Source organism: Melampsora larici-populina (assembly GCF_000204055.1).
Source record: "Melampsora larici-populina 98AG31 unplaced genomic scaffold MELLAscaffold_27, whole genome shotgun sequence".
NCBI lineage: Eukaryota > Fungi > Basidiomycota > Pucciniomycetes > Pucciniales > Melampsoraceae > Melampsora > Melampsora laricis-populina.
In genome coordinates this window covers 144,519-166,351 of record NW_006768791.1, presented here as the reverse complement: position 1 = coordinate 166,351, position 21,833 = coordinate 144,519, and the positions used below count along the sequence as shown (strand labels likewise).

The window sequence follows — 21,833 nt, the reverse complement described above, 5'->3', positions numbered from 1 at the left end:
AGAAGACCGTAAGAAGTCACAATTGAGCACTTCCTGGTTGGGTTCGGGCTTTAGATGAACAACGAGTGCTTTCCCGGGATACTCCCGTTATGTATACGAATTGATCTTGGAATCGAGAGGGAAAGAGCTACAATGTATATTCGAGTAAATTCGCGGTGGACTCATTGAGGTCGTCTAGAGCGGGACGAAGTTATCTAGAGCTGACGATTTTTCTATATAAATCATCGTGGCGCAGGTGAGGTTCATCCTTCATCAAACATCCCCAGCTCGTTGATTGATAGGATCACAATCCCTTCCTCACCTTTATAATTTATTTTTGTTGATTTAATCGGAAATGTTGCTGAGTAGTTTAGTGTCGGCGCTTGCGCTCAATGGTAGGATGATTTCTCATTGCTACATAATCTGAATTCCTTTCTGCCTACCAAATTTATGCTTGCTTACAAGCTTTTCGGTCTTCGTATTGTTTCAGCTTGCTTTGTCAAGGGTACCTTTCATCCCACCTCGTTTGGTAACCTTCCCCATAACGCCTTTGGCCCAGGCGGGTCTTTTGGAGCAAGTTTATCAACTCACTTCGACGCTTCTTTTGGTACCATTGACGGCTACAAGCCGACTTTCACGCAAGCGTGCCAACAAAAGAAGCCCGATGTCTTGATTCAAGGCTTGGTCGATATCAAAGCTTCGATATCCGTTCTAGGATCAGCTGACGGACTTGTTCAAGTTGATGTCAATGTAGGTTGATGTTTGACTGAAACTTTCAAGTATCCTCTGTCATGGAATCTTACTTCTGTCCATGTTTAGACTTTGACGACCAAAGTGCTTAACTTGATGGTCAAACTTCAAGTGATATTAAAAGTTATTGATCAATACAAGATGACATCCTCTTGTTCGAGTAAGTCCTATACTCGCTACAGCCTTGGATATATGGAGAGTCTCATTAATCACATTTTTTGTTTGTTTTGTACAGGTGCCATCGTTGACTTGAAGGGTTCGTTACAAATTATGATATCTGCTGTTGCTTCGCAAAACACGGATATCAGTACCCAGTGTAAGAGTGCCGGTGTGGACTTGGACTTTTACGCCCGTGTTGGAATTAAACTCGATCTCAGCGCTCAGGTTGGTGCTGGTGCTGGTGCTGGTGCTGGTGCTGGTGCTGTTGCTGGTGCTGGTGCTGGTGCTAGTGCTGGAGTTAATGTCGACGCCTCAACCAAAGTGGTTGCTGACCTCCAAGCTGCAGTCGGCGTCACGGCTGACATAGCGCCAAAGTTCAAGAGCGCCTGCGAGCAGAAGAACGTCGATGTTGTTGTTAGCAGTCTAGCTACCATCAGAACCTCAATTCTCGGCTTAGGAACCAACGTCAACGCCTTTGCTAAAGTTGATGCCAATGTAAGTTCTCGTCTGTGTCATCTTTTTTTATCGTCTTCTGAATCTTCTGATATCAATCACGTCGCAGGTCCTCAATACCAATGTCATCAGCCTGTTTGTCAAACTCCAAGTATTGCTACGTCTCATTTCTGATAACCATCTAAGCTCTCAATGTCAAGGTGAGTCACAAATATGCCTTTTGGCAATCCCCCGAAGTTGCTCAAGTCACCGTTACCTTCTTCCATTCAGGTGCAATTGTCGCTTTGCAAGCTCCCTTGAAAGCTGTTGTATCGATCTCCGCGTCCGTTGGAGTCGACGTCTCTGCCAAAATTTCAGCGTCTGTAGATGTTAATCTGTTCGCTCAAGTTGGACTTGACCTTGGCATCAATGCCAACGTCGCTGCTGGTGTCGGCGCTGGTGTTGGTTCTGGTGTCGGTTCTGGTATTGGTGGGATAGGTAGTGCCGGTTTCGGTACTGGTGCCCATGTCGACCTTTCAGCCAAGGTGGTCACTGATCTGCACGCTTCGACGAGTTTGATGCACGACCTCGAACCCAAATTCAAGACCGCATGCGCGAACAAGAATGTCGATGTTGTTGTGGGCGGATTAGCTAGCATTAAAACCTCCATCGTAGCTTTGGGACCCAGCGCCGATGTCTACGCCAAGGTTGATGCTGAAGTAAGCGTTAATCTGTATTTATCTTGATGATAGCCTTCTGACTCTTCTGATATCATTTCGCAGACCCTCACCACCAACGTCCTTGGTATATTTGTCGAGCTTCAAGTATTGCTACGCCTCATCTCGGACTCCAATATGGGCCCTTCATGCAAAGGTGAGTTGGCAGTGGTTTTTTGACAATCATGTGAAAGTGCTAATGTAAACAATACTTCCTTCGATTCAGATTCTATCGTCGCTTTGCAAGCTCCGCTGAAAGCCATGATATCTGTCGCGGCTTCTGTAGGAATTGATATTTCTGCCAAGATTTCGGCTGCTGTGGACGTTAACCTATTCACGCAAATCGGACTTAGCATTGGCGTCAATGCCGCTGTTAACGTCGGTGCTGGTGTTGGCGCAGGTGCTGCTGTTGGCGCGGGTGTGGGCGTTAGCGCTGATACATCTGCCACAGTCCTTGCCAACTTCAAAGCCTCTACCAACGCCGCCGTTACACTCGCTCCAACCTTCAAGACCGCTTGCGAACAGAAGAACGTTGCAGTCCTTAACCAAGGCTTGATCAGCATTGTGGGTTCGATCGCATCCGTTGGGGCACAGGCCAACGTCCTTGCTCATGTGTCTGCTGACGTAAGTCTCGCTTAAAGCATCGAAGGTCCAGTCAAATTCTAATGCTACAATGTGCTTTGCCTCAGGTCCTATGTACTCAATTCTTTGACCTCTTGATCAAAATCCAAATCCTCTTGAAGATCATTGACCAACATAGCCTGGCCTCATCGTGCAAGGGTAAGCTACGGTGATCTTCAAAGTTCAAATTGTGTAGTCTTACTGACATGATCATCCGCCTTTATCTCTTCATAGGCTCCATCGTTTCCCTGAATGCTCCTTTGAAATTATTACTCTCAGTCCTTGTTTCCCTTGGAGTTGATGTGTCGGCCAAAGCAAAGGCATACACATCCCTAGACTTGGGTTTCTTCGCTAACGTTGGGGTCACTCTCAACATCCAAGTTAGTGCCTCAGTCAACAGTTCGCATTGATTTTTGCATCAGCTTGTTGTTATCGCATTATAGAATCCTGAAAGGACCTACATCTGTTACGAACGCTGTAAAAGAAGTTGTTTAAGCACACATTTTTAGCAAGTCGAGAAACCATATGCGCGAATTCGAATTTTCTGTTTTGTATCACATGATTGTTGTAGTAGATGCTTCCCTATGAAATTATCAAAGTATCTTTATTTTCCCATAAACGCCTTGCAATGTGACTGATGGGTTTGCATAACTTTAAGTTTAGTCCTTGGGTCCTAGGGAACCCATTCAAACCGCATAAGTACACGTGTTTGACCAACATGCCTCCAAACCTTGATGCGTGTATGAGAGGCGAGCTACGCTCATTGTTATGACACCAGCAAACAGATTCATTGATGAGAGGGAAATTTGTTCACCAAGTGCATTGAAAATGTCTTTAGTACTGTTGTTCCCAAAGAGCTTGTACCAGTTTTCCCGCAAAACTCGAGCAGTTTGGCGCGGAATTTTTGGCAAGCTTTGTAAGAACAACAGTAGAAAACCTTGTTAATTGATGTTACCTTGATACAAGTTGTGGCTGTAGTGTTGGTTGGTACATATTTCATGGGGTTTGCTGGTCAAGGTATGGGATAGGAGGTGAGGAGCTTAAATTTGGCTTGTACTGCAAAAACCCAATGGACTAGAAGGGATTAAATTGGCTCTACATATGGGCAGGGCTCATGCTTGTTTAGGAGGAATTTGTTGATTTTATAACCTTGACTGTGTGAAATGTCTTGTGAACTCTCAAACATAAACCTACATAAAATTCACCCAACCAACAAAGCTAACTGAACACAATTTTTGATGACAACCATCTGGATTTTGGTCAACAGGAGCTATCCTTGGCCCTGAAACACAACATCTCAGGCCACAACCCCTGCTAGTCCTGGGACCAAAGAAGACCCGAGTCCAGGTGAGAGCCTTCAGTAATGTTGATGTATGTTCCGAGAGACCCCTTAAAACCCATACAAGTATGTGTTGGACTGAATGAACTTTGACTCACATCACATTGTTTATCAGGTTAAAAGTATACTTTCAATGCAAAAATAATGTGTTTCTCCAACACCCATGGGGAAAATGATTGACAAAAAATTGTAACTGGAATTGGGGGCTCATTTTTGGCCCAAAACACGTGAAAAAAGATCTGGGGAGAAGTGTGATGATCTTTGACCTGGAACTTTGTTTTGGAGTTGCTTGAAGTGTTTAACTTGGTGTCAAGAAGTACAAAAAATCTGACAAAATCAGGAGGGAGCAGAGATGCCCCTTGTGATGGGTGATGTTTTTTGTATTTGTCAGTGCCTTTGTCTTGGATAGATGCAAGGTATAACATAAGACCTTGTTTTTTATTTGCCAAATAAATTTCAAATGCATGAGTGTTTCACAGATTGTCTCCAAAAAATGTACACATAATGTTGCATCCTTTGTTGTGTTGCAAATCCTTTTTTGGGTGTTTTTTGAGCCTTGTAGTCAGTAGCTTTTATATAATTTTAACAACACACATGTGATGACTTACATGCTGAGCCAGGAAAATTCTGAAAAAACAATGCAACAAAGGGGTTATTGTCTTTCACTTGTCATTTTTGTCCAGATCATTTTTGTCACTTTTGGACGCTAAATTGAGTGAACAAGTCCTGTATTTTTAGTTTGTATGTCAGGAAAGCCTTCAACATCACCAAACTGAGTGCTTGAATTTTTCTACATTGGCCAAAAGATCCTAACAGGAAGAACATAGCACAATTTAAATTACCTGATTTTTTAGTTTTTGTGGACCAATATGAAGCATGGCATTTTAAATACTATATTTACTCATTTTTGTAGTGTTACCCATTTCCACACACCGGGAAAGATATTCATTGGTCAAGGGGAAAAGGTTCCTCAAGAAGAACAAAAATTTGATCTTCAGTCACAAATCTTACCAAATGATGTCTCCTTAATTTGATTGTTGATTTCTCAAACAGTATACTTATGATAACTGATGTACATTTCTTTTGGATTCTGTTCACTGAAGTGGCATCCAGTCAAGATGTCTCAATTCAAAATTCTGATGTGTTATTGGATGGCAAAAGTGGTCAATTTCAGATTTCCACTGCGGCGTCAAGGACTGGTTGTATCATCTCGTCACACGTACTGTCCAAGGACACCTGAGATTGTTGAATCCAAAGCATATTTACTGGCAGCATGGACAAGAATCAACACCCTGCAATTTAATCAGCATCACTACGGTCTAGACCAAACCTGATCAAACAGGCATATAAGGGTTTTCCTCTACTCTGAAGGGGGCTCAGTCCAACGCGCGACGTACAATACTTTGCAATTATCAGAAGAAATAACAAAAAGTTAGAGGAAATAACAAAAGAATGTGCCTCGAGGGAAAAACAGGTTGAACGATTGAATGATGAGGGATGATCAGTCTTGGAAATGATAGGCTTGAAAAATGAATACCAGGTAAAACTTTGGCATTTGCTGAAGCTCTCCCTAGCAACCTTCTGTTCCTTCATCTTCATTGAGGTGGCTTTGCTAGAGTAGGTATCTTATAGCTCGCACCCGGAGGAGATATCCTACAACCGTTGAAAACATCAACCATGGTGTTCAATGAAGGAGAGATGAAGCCATAGCAAAATCACGAACTTGTGACAATCATGAACTTTCCCCGGTGGCCCTGGTGCTGGAGTGCGTAGGTCACCTTGATTGAATGTGTGAATCGAGCCGTTGGGGAGTCGATCTACAGGGGGTGGTTCCGGTTTTGCTTTGAGCCTTAGAGCCAACCCACAGTGCGACTAACCGCGGAAAAAATGTCAGAGGATGCTCACATTCGCCCATCGGCAGTGGCACGTCGTCTCCCTTGCAGGTGTCAAAACCAGGAGAATAGTCCCCCGGTATATTCCACCTGCATGCCAGCAAGTCATCTATTATACCCCGCAAAGTGGACCAACATCAAAACTTGAATGTGGAAAATATAGCGAGTCGTGTAACTCACAAATGTGATTGCAGTATCTCCATGCATCCGGTCCATTGAAACAAACCCGAATACAAAATTCGTCGGTCAAGAGGAATTCGGTCCATTGTTCGAACTGGTTATCTTTTCCAAACACTAGCCCACCTGTGATAGTGGATGCCAAAGTCAAACTTTTGATTGTGATTGCATCACGATAATATTTTTACACTCACCAACGGGGTTGCCCTTGCGGTCCCAGCTGTGGTCACGGGGAATTAGCGATAATTCGCACACGGTAAACTGCTGTTTTGATCTCATACCTATTGGGATCTGATGTCTCGATAGAACACAGCAAGAAAAGTGAGAACACGTCATACGTACACACGGTAGCTGAACACTCACCCATTTCTCCACCATCGTTGCCGGGGATCACATTGATATTGGTCATCTGTTTTAGATCGTCAGCATGAGGTTTCTCTGAGAGCGTGTGTAAATCCGACGCTCAAGGGTCTTACAAAAAATTTGCTTACATTTCCACGTCCAGAAATTTGTATGTAATGCTAATTGAAGGCAAAAATACCGAGATGAGCTCAAACAATGGAACCCGGAGACTTATAGTATCTGCCCACCTTCGTGACTCTGATGGACGCAGGAGCATTTATCAGCTTCTAGCCCTATATTTCAACACCCTTGATATGATTCGAAGAAACATACACGTAATGCACACTCGTGAATGTCCCCGGAGGAATTAGTCGAGTACCATAGCCATCCATTGTACAGTACGAGACCGCATCTCTTTCTGTCGCTGACACGCCTGCCATATAAGGAGCTATAAGGAGCCGGAAGGTGAGCGTGGAGAAAAGAAAGGATTACTACGTATAGTCACGTACGCCCAAAGATACAAAACTCGGTGGCACTTTTGATCCACAAATTTCTAAGAAGCTAACCGTTAGTTCTAGACTATAACGAAGAGAAAGATGATGGTCCTCAAGAAAGGGTGCTCACTGGCATTTGCTATCAGGACTGGATTTGGTGCCGCATTGGTTGTAACCAGATTGGCCATCTGGTATGGCTCTTAGAGGTGGGTTGTGAGGGTCTATGCCTTTGATGAGTGCATGAACTGCGTAAACGAGGGCCGATAGGCAAAGGAGAATATGCCTAAATTGCTTCATGGGACTCGATGTTTGGCGTGAAGGATTGAGTTTGTCGAAAAATTCGCAGTTTCAAGGAACTGATATCAGATTAGAAGACGAGGTAAGCACCGAAACCAATGATGAGTGTCAGAAAGAATATGGACGATTGATTTGATACCGCATTTTAAGTATGAGACTGACAGTGTTCAAGATTGTGCTCAAAAGAAAGACGATACAATCTACTCGGGATGAGCAGCTGAGGTAGATCGAAACAGGAGAGCATCCAAGGGTATCTTTGACTAATCTTGATGCAGCTCAAATTCTCTTTGAGGAAGTCTGGACGAGTGATGACTTGAGGACATCTGAACAAGCCTGAACCAATTCCCCAAAAAAATTTGAAAATAATCAACAAAGTATCAAGAGTTGAGCTCATACAGGTGGCTCATTGAGCTGACTCTGAGAGAGTGAGCGTGAGAGAACAACGGAGTTATTGCTGTGGAGTCGCAGGCGATATCTGCGCAGAAATGACGATTGTATTTCCAATTCTCTATCAACAACATTTGAACACGGCCTCACTGAGCAGATTCCTGCACACTCTCACTGAGAGGCCCTTTGGGTGTGCGTTACGCGCTGGTGACGATAGTATTTTGCACTCAAAGAAAAAGCTCAGAGAGATCCTACTACACACATCTTACAAAATAATTCAGGATATTTATGTAAGTATGTTAATGTATCAGAAGCAATTGCTAATTAAAGAAGACAATCTTGACAACCCTTCCATCGCACGGTGCCCAGCGACACGGAATGCCCACCTGCGCACCGGTGCATCTGCAAAGGCCCGACAATGATCGGAGTGGACTACATACACAAAGTTCCAGATCCAAGTTCGAGGAGATGACTTGGACCTTCGGCGGTGCAAATTGCCTTCATTTGAAATCGCAAAGTCCCTCGATGCGGGTACACGCCGGGAGCGCCGTGACGGACTGTAGACCGTCCTGACGGGCGGTATGCAGGCGGTCTACGCCTCTGCAATGATGGGCGGCCTACAGACCGCCCACTGAGCTTGCGCCTGCTGGGCGCAAGCTGGCCAGGGCAGCAGGCGGCCAAGTGGCGCCTCGTAGGCGCTATCAAACTGCCTGCAGACGGTCCAGGACCAAGGAGGCCGACAGGTTCCAGGCACAATCCACCACCCAGCCCGGTTGGAAATACTCGGGTCGCTCAGGTAGGGAAAAGCTGGTTGGACTGGCACAAGATGAGCACAAGATGGGCACGATCACACGGCAAGATGTAGGTCAAGTTGATATTCTATTTCAATGACAAAGAGAGGGGATTCAAGGTGGTAACAAGTGTATCTATTTTCATTTCAATCTGAATGGCTTTCATAAAGTTCTGTAGCTATTATTTTCCCTCACATATTGTTGTCTGCAATGACATCCGTACGTTCTTCATAATGCGGTAGGGTTCGGGTTAGGTGCACCTTGAGGGTTAGCGGCGTTGTGTGCCACGCGTGCCATGACGGCCTCCACCGTTGGTAAATCCAAATTGATCTTTCTTTGTTTGAGGTCTTGAAAGTAAGTATCGCCATCGAAGTACTTGCAATCTTCGTCAAATATGATTTGATAGAAACTATCATTCAAATTATGTCAGCAATTGTTGATATTACAAGGTGGTTATTCAGTTAATTGACGTACGCAATCGCGTAGGCATCATCATCTTTCCTCAAACGCATAAAGGATAGTTGCTTGTCGACACAGGCCCATATAGACTGGCTCCCTTTTCCGCCTGTTATCACGATCCTCGCGGCTTCACAACGCTGCCGTTCATCAACAGAGAGATTAAATAGATCGCGGTCAGCCATGAATTATGCAATAAATATTTATAAATCAAGACTTACAAGGTACGCAATACGCGCTCGCGTGAGTGAGTCAGTGGCTGCATACACTGCGTCAATGTGTAAGTTCAAACCCACAGTGCCACATCGAACAGCTATCTACAAAGCAGTACCAGTAAACCTCATATCGGTGATAAAAACATTGAAGAAAACTAACTCTTTGGACCATGGACCTGATGGTTGGTACGGCTTCCGCGACCTCCTCGCCAGTCTTCTGATCATGGATGCCTTCCAAGAGCTGCTCAAAGAAAAAAGTTGGTTAAGCTATGTATTCAAAGAGTCCACATAGCTAGATACTCACCTTGATGTGAACCTTTTCCCTAGCATGCTTAGCGCACTCTTTGATCGCACTGTAGTACCTTCTGGTTTGAGAAGCCTCCTCTACTCCCTGATGCACAGCGGGAAGATGTTTGGCTTGGAAGGAAGTGCTTTCCTTGGCTACCGTGAGCTGCAGTTTAGGCCCGAGTCAGCAACATGAGGTTTCATTAGCATGTAAGCTTACTTTTATCACATTGAACAATGAATTAGGGAGAGTGCCCTCAGCTCGGTTCTTGATGGCAGTGTACGCGCTCAACTGGGGTGAGGCCATAAGCTTCAGGGCGAGCGGGTTGATGAAGTCCTGCGGGATATAAATAGGTCAATGATCCACTTTGATGAGTCAAAATGGATCAAACGTACAAGGAGCTGGGGACTAGCATTCCAAAGGCCATCTTCATCGGAGGCTTGGCTGGCGGTCGGCTCCAACGTGGACGGTGTAGAACTTAAAGCTCAACAAGAGCTTTACAGAGCTTAAAGAGGGATAATCTACTAATAAAGTATCTAGTAGAAGTTGCCTAAGACTGCCTCTTTGAAAGAATCAACACGGGGTTTTGCTGAATTCTTTGGGATAAGGCACCAGAGAAAGTTGTCTCAATATTTAATTCAAGTATTATTCCCGTGATTTTTAATTATAAAGAAATCTCAACACTATTGTAGTGTTATTCCAATTTGAACACAATAAAACACAATTTTAATTACTAGCAAAGCAACAATCAGTTTGATTGTTATTCCAATGAAGACTTGTAGTCTTATCACACGTAAAGAAATCTCTCCTTTGATGTAAAGGGGCAATTTAGTGAACTTAGTACTGGTAAAGTAATTTAATGATGATTAAAAACACTCTAACAAAAGTATAAGATGAGTAAAAAGGGGAACAAAGGCCCGTAAAATCCTTAACAATAGTATATAACCCTCCAACAACCTTCAACAATGGTCAACAACCTCCAAAAAACCCTTAAAAACCGTCAAAATCAACAGAATATCCTCCAATGTAATCATATGATGTCATAAATATTATTGTTTGTAATGATTCAAGGCGTGAATTTGATCAATTGATGTAAATAAATGATGAACAGATCTTCTTATGATGAATACAGGTGATTTTTTCCTAATATTCATAGCTGAAATCCATTTTTGGAATTACAAATTTTTTGTAAAGTTGTTCAATTTTGGATTACTATAGCTCATTTGATAGCCCTCGCGATTCTGATCATTTATCACCCCTATATCACCTATTTCTGATGTGTGATGAATAAGTTATTGAGTTGTAAAGATTGCAAAAATAAAGTTTTGTCATGTAAATGTCACATGTAACCTCCAAATTCGAAATTCACTCCAGTTTCTTTGTTGCCTTATAAATTTTTCACTACTCCTCCGCTACTAATGATTTAAAGGCTGTACATTATGAAACCAATGATTCTGCGTCGAATGAACTATCACACACCCAATTCTGACAAGTTTTACCATATGTAATTAACTGAAAACTCCCATTTTTGATGAATTTTGACTATTTTCACGTCTAATAATGATTTTCCTTCTATCAAAAGATCACACAGCACTCCAATCAATCACACAGCATTAAAATCCTTCTGAAAAACTCTTGACGCAATCAATCCATCAATGACATCACTACACAGGAATTAATACCATAGTACCTTTCTTCGAAATTTCCCTTTTCTTGAATAACTTCACACTTCCCTTATCAATCCTCATGATTAAAGTTGCTGATGACTAATGTGATCCTTCTATTTCACAATAAAACCTTCCTGAACCAATATCTCTTCTAATAATAAGCTAAAAACCATTTTCCAAACTTTCATACCCATATTTTCAAATTTTTCTTCAACTTTCTTAATATTCTTCTTATTCTTCCATTCTTTTCATAACAGTTTCCATTCCTAAAGATCCAAACTAAATGTTCTTCTTCCTCAAATCTCCTCTTACTAATTCTCCTAATTTGATTTTCACTCTTTTACTATTTTTATTGATCTTTTCGAATTTTTCTTTACTCTTAAATGTTCTTATCAATTACTTATGTAAATATATGATTTGAAAGATAATGAAATGAAGATTATAAATCAACTTTGATAGCCTTGATTACTAATAACTTCAATAATAATAGTGCCTTTGACCAAAAACTCGAATTTTCACATAATTTTTAAATTTTTTGCTTAAGTAGAGATCTTGCTCACCACAACGGAGCGGGAGCTGAGGCCATATCTTGAACGATCTGTGTCACCGTAGCAAGATTCTCAGCCACATTGGCGACTTGTGACTGGAGCTTGGACACCTCCATCAGAATTTGGCCGTGCATAATTGCTTGGGCCAAGTGACGGTTATTTTCACCAAAGACCTGAATAATGAGCCGCAATCATTAACTAACATCAAATGATCTTTGTGTTTGATTGAGGTTAAGTGACTACAAACTCACCTCAGCCTGGATCATGGCTACCTTGTGGGACGCAGGATCTAATCCGGCCTGCAAGGACATGGCTTCGAAGTTTTTGAGCGTCTGGGTTGCCAGGGTACACGCGTATACACCAAGATCAGGTTGGCTTGTTGTTTGGTCATTGCGAAGTCCCAATGGATCAGTTGGGCCACTTGCACCTACACGACCAGTTTGCGAAGTGAGAGAGGGTTGGTGGTTAGGACGCAAGGACGTTCCTTGTGGTGGCCTTCCTCGCGGTGAGACCGAGCGATCATTTCTAGATCGGGAGGAATTTGAAGTTTGACCAAAGCTCGTATCGTTCATCGCAGGCCCACCTAGGCTAAATGTTTGACTGGGTGTCAAACTGTCATTTCGTTCTCTCGGCGGACCTTCAAACCCAGGACCTGCCAAGAGGGAAATCAGCAGTGGGACATGTTGTTTCGAGTGAAGCGCTTCTTACCCAAGTTGTTCATCAGGCCACCGTGGTTATTCAACCCAAATAGTGAACCCGACGAACCTGTAGGCGGGCCCTGGGAACCACCAAATGGTGTATCGAAAAAATTGTCTACAGGATTCAATATCCAGCGTGAGTGAGTTACCCAGTGATAGTTAGATGGAACCGGGGGAAATCTTACTGAAGGAGTGATCCACGTTCATGATTTGCAAGATTCTTTCCAAAGCGAGGCGTGGATATCAGGGTAAGAGATTGAACAGGAAGTGACCGAGGGAAAAGAGAAGTTCACGCACCGGATGTTGAGCCATGTGTGGTTGCCAACAGCCAGACGCGTGGTGTTTGGAATCTGACTTCACAAAAATCAACAAACAAAACCCAAGGTTTGGGCGCGCGCCAAATCCGAAACAGACCTAAGTCAGGTGTCCGTTGTCATGTTGTTAGGGCTGTTTCAGATTCGGCGATTCTGATTCCCCTGGCCAATGTGCCTCGATGGTGATTCCGTTCGTTGGTTTGGTAAGTCCAAATCCATTCGCGTCCTCACAATCGGTCTATTTGTCACCTATGGGGCGAACTCGCGTATTACCTAAACGAAGAATAAAACGCACAAGTGAAGAGCGCTTCCTAGACGCGATGGGCTGGCCCGCCGATGATGACCAACCAGTCGAAGAACAAAGAGCTGAGTAGGTATCACGTTGTCCGCTAGGTGGAAATACGACGTAGTGCAACCATTGACCCTTCGTCTGGCGCCCAGTGGAAACCAAGCATTCCAATGCCACCTCAGTGTGTCTGGCAACTCCGCTCCAATCAAGGAGGACACCACAATCGAATCGAATGAAGTGCCCATCAAGGTAGAGCCGGATGACGATGAAGTGGTGATGGAATCAAATGCCGTTAGCGTGAAGGTGGAACCGGAGGCCAACGAAGAGGTGATGCAACCTGAGATCAATGCTTTATGTCAGTCCTAAATAGAGTTTGATCATGAACTACTTCGGATACTGACTTTGCCATGCCGGTGATAGATTACCGCGAAACGGCTGCGGCTTTCCCGCGAGATATCGATTATTCGACACTCAGGCGTCTGATTGTTAAAGCGTTGCTGTGGGACTATCTTGCTTTTGCTGGTTTTGAAGAAGACCAGTGTGACATGGTGGTACCAGTTCTGAAAAGCCACCATGTCACCAATTGGGACTTGTTTCTCTTTCGTGACTATTTGACTGAGGCGAAATTGTCAAGTTGGCGCATTCCTTTTGTATTCTGTGTGCGGATGGTTCTTCATGGCGAGCTTTTTTATCGTTACCTTCTTATGAAAGGTCATTGAAATTTCCAGGCTAGAAGCGGACCCTGTTTGTTGTGTTACGAAAGACATGCTAGCATAAAACATCATAAATCAGTTTCATTTCTGGATGCTTTGGTTGTCAGAGTGGACCCCAATCAAATTAGTTCCTGTTGGTTACGTTACGTGATCAGTGCAATGCTAAAGTAATAACAATAGGGGTTATTGTCGGGTGCTTTGGTTGTCAGGTGTGTCTTAAAATATAATCTTAGGATGTCACATTTTATTGTTTGCGGAACTGTGGCTCATCAAACATGAATGAGCCTAATGGTGTACTTGCAATGCCATCGGATTGAGGTTAATTTGGTAAAATGATTCTACCAAAAGGAAAATACACGATGGGATCTTGATGGCTTAATTAATGATGAACATTTAAATCAGCATGCTCCTAACCATTCCTAACCATGCCTACCCAAACTGTGATTCCGTATCTGTGGCACCGCCCCACCTTCCTTTTTGGGGTTTGTCATGCCAGACGCTCAGCCCCTTGTTAATAGCGCGAGTCCAATCTTTGGGCATGCCTGGGGGGAATATCAGGTCCGTCGCCTCACGGTGGATTTTGCTCGAGTATTGGGCGGCGCTATTGATCACATACGAATTGGTGACCTCGTGGTGGATGGCCCACACTAACGTCGAAGAGGCTTGCCGTTCAATCCGCTTGACGTGGTTCTTGGTCACGTTGCAGTGTGCATCGTGACAATTGTGTTGGACGTTCAAAATACACTGAACGTCCTACACCAGGATAGCACCATAAGACCCCAATGCCAATGACAGCTCGGTGACTGTAGTTGAAACGTGATGGTCACTGACCTGCACACTTTTCCATATGGTCTCTTCCATGACCTGGACCTCCCGCATGCCATAGAACGGCAGGTAACCGCCTCTTCGGCAAGTCCGGAGGACCAGAACCGCCTTAGAATCCACCAGGCCTTCTGGCCTCCATATCGATTGCACCCTGGCAATTTCCGCTGACTGAGCAAGCTGCTTGACCAGGGCGAAGGGATCTCTCAGCAATCGAGTATTCAAACTTCTTAAACTCGAAGTGGCCATGTACTCACCCAGACAAAATCGTGGCATTCGACTTTTTGACCGCGCACCAAATTGATTGATTGATATTGTTTTAATGCCCGAAAATGCGGTGACGTCGCCAACAAGGCTGGAGGAGCTGTCTGAGGGTCAGTCAGGCCTACACAGACGGGGTCAGATTTGTCCGTGTATTAGTGTGAAAACCCGGCCAAACTTACGGCCAATGCAAACGGTGTCCGGGTTGCCTAGCGAAGAATCCAAACCCATAGCCTGGTACAGTTCGGGTATTGATTGTAACAGGATTCGTAATTTAGTACCTCCGAAAACTCGTTTTTCTAGTTCGTGATCATAGAAAGATGATGCTGAAATCAACAATCTCAACATCAGGCGAGTGTTGAAACTATTTGCAATGTCTTGGCCCGGGCCGTGATGATTTGAGTGAGTTGAGGCATGCCGCACAACACCGTTGAAAGATTCAAACTTCTCTGTTGCAAACAGAGAAGCAGGGCCAAACCTTCGGATGGAATCTTGCAGGTGAACCAGCATATGGAACTTGGGTTTGTTCACCCAGCGTGCATTGAGGGAGATGAGTACCTTGAGGAATCTGCTTATGTGACTATCTAATTCTTCTAGGTATTTCTTCATGTCGGGGATATTGGTCTGGAATATGTACGAGCTGAGATTGCACAGCTCAATCCACATAGCCCTCTTCTCGTCGGAGATATGTTTGAATAAGACAAATGGAACCATCTGCAAGACCGTGCGGAATTCCTTACCGATCATGCTTTGATAATAAGTGATAAACACATTTGGCTGAATCGGCGGTACCTTCAAGCCTTTGGTACTGACTGATCGCCATCTACCCAAAATGTTGTTGTACAATTTCGAACCGGGTTTCGTGTTGCCTATATCTTTCATGGAATCACCAAAAAGATACTTCGCAATTCCCAATAATGCAACGTGTAGCACCTCCACTGGCGTATCGGCATGTCCATCGAACCCTGGCAAATTGGTCAATGAAGTCAGTGTCAAAGAAATGTGCTATAATTGCAAGAACATACCATTAAGCCTCAAAAACGGATTGAATAAATGATCGCCATATTTAGCATTCAAGTCCTGACATACTTTGTGGACCTCAGCCGGGGGCAGAGTCTCGTGAGCGATATTGACGGTCTTGCCGAAATATTCGTTGAGGGTGTCTTTAACACCAAATTCGCGAGATAATGCTTCAACACGAGTCTTCTGGTTGCGCTTTTGGGCTGTCTCCCAAATATACTTGGTTCGCTGACGGGTGAGAGACCAATCGCGGGACGGGAGTCGACACTGCGCAAACGGGTCACCATTACGCAGAACAAGGTGATAAAAACATCATCAGTAAGCAGACTCGCGATATCATTGGTGCATCATACCTTATTACCGTGTGTGTCGACCCCCATGAAAGCCCGTACAAAGCCGGCCGTTTGTTTTTCGGCCATTTTTTCAGCGGACAAATGACACATGCGGCATGGACTTAAAGTGTTTGCCGGATTGAGCGTGTTTGTGACTTCCGCATGCATGGGCGAATCCCCGAGGTGGCACAGTGGGACTGGCATTACCAAAACCTCTTCGCCAAGGTACTGGTCATAACCAATAAACCCGTTTTCCCCGTGTTCACTGTCAGTTAAGAGATATGGGTTAATGCCTAAGATTATCACAATCAAAGATTAGGAGAGCACTTACTTTAGATTGTTGACAATCTTGTCAAATAATTCCAGTGCACCAGCACAATTGTAAGTCGCAAGGAAATGAACGTTATATTCCTGATTCGATAATTTTGGCGGCAGTCCAGCTAATGTAAAATAAACACACATGTGTTTATTCCATTTTTTGGATACGTTACCCGACGTGTCATCTGAGTATATAGTTATTGGGACATGTCGGATAACTCTACCTCCGGCCTTTGCTCTCCAGCGATTTTCCACGGTGTGCGATGGGTGAGTCAGATCATCGGGATCTGTGGGAAATTGTGAGGTCAGATCCAATCACCAAAGTCACCTATGATTCATGACCAGGAGAAAGCTCTACTGACGGTACATGTAATCCCCACAGAGTTCTATGAGCCAAACTCCTCTTTCGAGCTCAATCTCCGCCAGGCTTTTCCATATGTCTGTGCACTTGATGGTGATCATGATTTCGGAGTCAAAAGTGGGTTCTTGGGGTATGATGATCTTCATACATCGTGGATGATGTGGATCGGGGATTACTAATGCCGGGAGACACTTCGCCATTAGGCACTGGTCTTGCTGGTAGAAGAAAACCGGGACAACGAGCTGGTGTGTTTGCAGTTGCACCGGCTCGTAGATGTAGTAGTGACTTTGATTTGCTGTGATCATCTGGACTCGTAGTTGGGGTGAATAAAGCTCACACCACTTTTTACACTGTGAGAACCGGTTTGTTGCACCATTGATCGTGAGTTCTGGGACATACACCATATGAGGGCTAACCAAAGGGTTCGCCAACTCCTAAAAGTAACAGTCAGCACAATCAAACGACATTTCGGTTAGGTTGTCAGACTTTGACTCACATTCATGATTATAATCTTGATGTCCAACCCAAACAGAGGGTTGCCACATGGGCTGGTCCGTTCACGAATCACTAGGCCTAAATTCTTCTTGACTCGTTTGACAACAGCCCTGAGGGTACTCCAATCCGGAAGGGTTATAGCAAGAATTCGTAGGATCGAGCGTATGCGCTGGTATTGGGTGCGTGAGAGGAGATTACGAGTTGATCCGATCATCAACAATGCTGCGACATGCTGCAACCGTCAAAAGGTCAGTGTTTTTGCCCAGGGTGTGGGCACAAAAGTGGTCGCACTGACCTCAATTTTTTTGAATGGATACCATTCGGCAGCGTCTTGAACGCTGACGTTGGCAATGTCTTCTTCAAGCGCTGCCTCATCCAACGCCTCATTGTCGTCGTCGTCTTCGTTTGCAAGCGCTTCAAAGGCTGCACGCAGCCTATCAAATCCCATTCCACCGTCGGAATCGTCGGAATCTGCATCGTTGTGACCCCAGCCAAGGTCAAATGGGTCGGTGTTATCGAGATCAAGCCCACGTAGCAGGGTCAGAGGTGAAGGGGGGTCTGAGTTATCCAAGTTGTCTCGAGAGAAACCAAGAAGTTATTGAGATTGTCCAACGTGGGCGATGGTGATTGTCGTCTGGCGTTTTCAATTTGCTGGCGGTAAGCGTGATCCGCCTCCTGTTGTGCGAGAAAAGCTTGTACCGCGTCGAGATGGGACTTAGATGAAGCATGAGGATATATCGTCTTCATGCTGTGGCCACCTTTGCATACGCTGCATTTGTATCTGGTGGGACCGTGGCGTTGTGGGTGTGAGGACATATCTGGAGGACAAATGCGTCAGTAGAAGATCAAAGCGTTGACTGGTGAATAATGAAAATCAGGACTTACATTGAGGCAGTTGAGGTGGCATTTTGGTTATGGTGGTGGTGTCGCTCTCGTGGTGCTTGCAAATCGGTGACTTGTGCGAAAATAAAAAACTGGCTCCGGGTAATCACTCAGGGCTCTGGCCGGGGCCATGACAGGAGGTCTGGCGGCGGTCCACTCACTGTGATGCTTGTGCTTGTCCGTCAGGCGGTCTATGGGCAGACTACGCTGGCGGACCCTAGTCCGCCAGCGTGATGCAGGACCACGGTTCGCCGAGTGTCAGCCTTGATGCCGCTATTCAGTCGCTCTATGGACCTGACCATTTTGGGATCAGTGTCTTGCAAGTTTCTGATTCAAAGTCCCCCCGTGTCAGGGTGGCAATCTATATAACGTACGAAATGGTCTAGTTCAATAACTCATACTAGGATCCTGACAAGTTATTCCACTGGATATGTGGAATAAGGTATGCTTTCCTATAAAGTAAGTTATAGGGATGAAGATGTATCAGTACTGATGGCTATATACTCTGTCGAAATGGGAGTTTTTTATAAGATTAAAGGCCCACTGTAGGTTTACAGGTGATGGTGAGTCAGACATGAGCCTTAATCTATTCTCGAAGACAGTATGTCTAGGAGTAGCCTGCGATTTTACTCTACAGGGATCTTGCCAACACTAGGTGATGCGAGACCTGGGTCCTTGACCAGAGGAGAATAGAAGAGAAAACTAACCTAGTTCTAAACTTGTATAGGGTAGGATTTCAACGGAGTAAGATAAAAGATTTTAGAAATTTTGACGCTGATTTAAAAGCTGTTCGATTATTGTAGCTGACAAGATTATTCTTTGGGAATGTTCTTAGAAGCTGGTATCGAATAAGTGATTTCTTCCGAGTAGATGTATTATATCTAGCAGAAAATTTAAGGGGGTAAAATCAGGTGAGGTCTCCTATTTTCAGCTTGTTAGCTCGGTATTTATATCTTTTCATCGCGGTCTTCCAACTTATGATGGATCATACTCCGTGGTCTTCTATCGGTCTTAGACTCTGTTACTCCGAGCGAGTCCTTGCTTAATTCCATACAAACCATTTCAGTTAGATATGATTTACGTAAAAGAAGCTAATGATCCTTTTGCTTCCTTATCAGTTCGTTACTACGATCAATCTCTTGGCATTGTTAGTTCTTTAGATAATCTTCATTGGCTTGTGAGTTTCTCATTTTACTCTCGTTTTCTTCACAATGACGTATTCTTTTATGTTATCAGCTGATTATGTATTCTATTAGTTTTCTAGATTCTCCTTTCTGTTAGTATTCCTTCCTCCGGCCTAGTCCTTTTCTCAAGATGCCAAAGGAGTTCTTGTGTTCTCTCGAAAATTTCTCTTGATAGATAATTTATTACGTACGAATATAACTAGTATATTCTCTTCTTAATTTTTTGGTATTACGTCTAAAAGATATGTTTTCGAATATCTTTTGATTATCATTTCTTTCTCATGTTATGTATTGTTATTCTGTTAGTTGTATAAGTGCTCCGCACTTTTATAACTGTTGTGACCTTTGAAACTAGGTCTATAAGTTGTCTTTATTAGGGTATGTTTTAACACAGATTATCTATGTTATAAATTTATGAACAATGAAATTTTATTTATATATTGCAAACAGTTTGTAGCTCTTCTGGCTCTTCATGCTTAAGAGCTCGAGAGCTGACACCCCGTGGTGTAGAGCTGTCATTCAAGTAAGTCGCATCCGCATGTCTCGTCACGAGGGATCACTTGGTGAGGTTTAGATTTACGGTGCGCCCTGCGCGCCTCTGAATCAAGACGGGGCGCGCCTTTTGAGTACACAAAATAAATGAAAGAACAATGGTGGGAATTATTGGGCACTGCCTCATAATGCAACGACCCGGTCCGAAAAACCTGGTCCGGTCCCGGAACCGGGACCGGTTTGAGCGGGCCTTGGCTGGACTTTGAGTAAAATCGGGGCGACCCGGTCCAACCCGCTCATTCTTGAGGGGGCAGGTTTGGGTGCAAATCATCTCAAAATGGACCAAAAACTTCTGAATTTCAGCAAAAAATCGTGTATAAGGAGGCTTTTTTCATGTCTTTATAAGTTTGTTGTAGGCTAGATACTATAGTATAAGCGATACTAGAGAGGGAAAGAAAAGAAAACATTGAAAAAAATAAAGAAATGTGTATAATTTTCTTTTTCGTGGCTTTATAATTTTTTTGTACGCTAGATACTACTAAATGAAAATATCTAGAAAGGGATAGCAGAAACAAACATTGAAAAGAATACAGCCACCATAGTTAATACTTTATTCCAAGTCTTGAGGCACACAAGAGCTTCAAAGGTATCGGATTTGAGACTGTGGCAAAGTTTAGTGAGAATACGTCCCCCAAGCAAGAAAGCCCGTGCAGAGGGTGTGCTGCAGGCTGGAATTGACAGAAATATACGAGCTAACTTTGATAGCAACGGATATTTCTTTGCGTGTTCATTCCAATAAGCTAGAGGATCATGTTTCCCTGGTTCTCGGGGTTTGGCAAGGTAAGCACTGAGTTCTCCATCCAATGTCCTCTTCTTAGGTGCTGATACAAAAGAGTGAGGTCCATCTTCAATCGGGTCGGTGAGATCTGGGGTTTCTTCAACTTGCTCAGTGCTTGGAATGAATTGGTGGGCCTCTTTCAAAAAGATGGCTCGCCAATCTGCTTGATCCACGATACCACCTCGGAGAAGAGTCTTGGATGAAAGTTCTTGATCCTTGCTGCAAGGCTCCAAAATATGTGCACAAAGATAGACCGCTTTGTGAATTGCTTCGTTAACATAATCAGTAAGCTTTTTCTTCATCGGAGCAATAGCTGGTCGAATCGGATGAGTTTCTAACAAAGTTAAAGCCTAGGAACACCAAAAATTAGCAAACACTGAAGATGATCAATGTAAAACTATTTGCTGACCTTGTCAAGTTGAAAGTCGAGCCACTCATATACAGGCAAGACAGCATTGATGCTTGTGTAGGATGATTGAGAAAGCATATTTGTGGCTTTTTCAAATGGTTCAAGGAAGCGAGTCAGATGGGCAATCAATTCCCACTCGGCAGCTGTAAGGGAAAACTTGGCCATTTTGGGGTCTCTTGAACATTTCAAATCGATTACGTTCTTGAGTTCAAGCGCTCTCTTGAGGGCCATGAGATCAGAATTCCAACAAGTTTCAACGTTTTGTACAAGGCCAAGACTGCAACCAAGCTCAGATTCAACAAGCTTTTCAAAAGACTTCTTGCGCTTCGGAGTCTTCATAATTGCCGTGATGAACCCCATTAGACGACTGAGGGCTCCTGGAGCATCAAGATGATTGAAGGAATCGTCCTCGAGGATGTCTTCTATGTTGACAGAAGTTGTCTTGCCCAAATTCTTTGAAAACACAGCCAACCCAGCCCAAGCAACAAGGGTTATAACGTGAGTGACACAACCAAGTAAGTTCGTGTCTTTGTCAAAATCATCGATGTTGTTTGCTATCTCTCGTGCCATCGCTCCGTTAGTCGATGCGTTGTCAGCGGTGACGCAATGGATTTTATCATCAATCTGGAACTTTCGAAGAACATCAATAAAGTAATTAGCAAGGTTGACACCCGACTTTGATCCTTCAATCTCCTGCATAGCTAAGATAACCTCTTGCAATTGGTATTTTTTGCCAATCCAGTGAGCAGTTATTCCGAGTATTGAGACATGATTTGAAGAAGTCCACTCGTCGCAGGTGATATTGACAGTGAGCGCTTTGTCCAATACGTCGATGAGAAGGTTGCGACACACACGGA

The 21,833-nt window shown here is 43.9% G+C and overlaps 6 protein-coding genes across 6 annotated transcripts; 3 read left to right on the top strand and 3 right to left on the bottom strand.

Moving 5' to 3' along the window:
- Positions 1-228: 228 nt before the first annotated feature.
- Positions 229-1,512, top strand: MELLADRAFT_72276 (uncharacterized protein; the record flags this gene model as incomplete). The annotated part of the gene is made up of 5 exons (XM_007411918.1): positions 229-374; positions 470-729; positions 799-889; positions 965-1,383; positions 1,451-1,512. Coding segments are annotated over 5 exons (870 nt in total), but the record flags the coding sequence as incomplete, so codon positions are not given.
- Positions 1,513-5,591: 4,079 nt separating this feature from the next.
- On the bottom strand, positions 5,592-7,198 carry MELLADRAFT_124554 (uncharacterized protein; the record flags this gene model as incomplete). Its single annotated transcript, XM_007411774.1, has 11 exons — positions 5,592-5,649; positions 5,720-5,813; positions 5,902-5,997; positions 6,069-6,217; positions 6,347-6,356; positions 6,429-6,474; positions 6,557-6,586; positions 6,656-6,665; positions 6,741-6,855; positions 6,917-6,960; positions 7,032-7,198. 11 exons carry the CDS (start codon positions 7,196-7,198, stop codon positions 5,592-5,594), a joined length of 819 nt encoding a protein of 272 aa, XP_007411836.1.
- On the top strand, positions 7,197-8,476 carry MELLADRAFT_108066 (uncharacterized protein; the record flags this gene model as incomplete). Its single annotated transcript, XM_007411919.1, has 3 exons — positions 7,197-7,280; positions 7,803-7,879; positions 8,209-8,476. 3 exons carry the CDS (start codon positions 7,197-7,199, stop codon positions 8,474-8,476), a joined length of 429 nt encoding a protein of 142 aa, XP_007411981.1.
- A 128-nt stretch (positions 8,477-8,604) lies between these two features.
- Positions 8,605-9,766, bottom strand: MELLADRAFT_88474 (uncharacterized protein; the record flags this gene model as incomplete). The annotated part of the gene is made up of 7 exons (XM_007411773.1): positions 8,605-8,785; positions 8,851-8,972; positions 9,054-9,149; positions 9,208-9,291; positions 9,352-9,498; positions 9,553-9,619; positions 9,729-9,766. The coding sequence occupies 7 exons, from the start codon at positions 9,764-9,766 to the stop codon at positions 8,605-8,607; spliced, it is 735 nt and encodes a 244-aa protein (XP_007411835.1).
- Positions 9,767-11,710: 1,944 nt separating this feature from the next.
- Positions 11,711-12,453, bottom strand: MELLADRAFT_64547 (uncharacterized protein; the record flags this gene model as incomplete). Its single annotated transcript, XM_007411772.1, has 4 exons — positions 11,711-11,746; positions 11,800-12,200; positions 12,257-12,361; positions 12,432-12,453. The coding sequence occupies 4 exons, from the start codon at positions 12,451-12,453 to the stop codon at positions 11,711-11,713; spliced, it is 564 nt and encodes a 187-aa protein (XP_007411834.1).
- Positions 12,454-12,880: 427 nt separating this feature from the next.
- On the top strand, positions 12,881-13,215 carry MELLADRAFT_64546 (uncharacterized protein; the record flags this gene model as incomplete). The annotated part of the gene is made up of 2 exons (XM_007411920.1): positions 12,881-12,930; positions 12,954-13,215. The coding sequence occupies 2 exons, from the start codon at positions 12,881-12,883 to the stop codon at positions 13,213-13,215; spliced, it is 312 nt and encodes a 103-aa protein (XP_007411982.1).
- Positions 13,216-21,833: the final 8,618 nt, after the last annotated feature.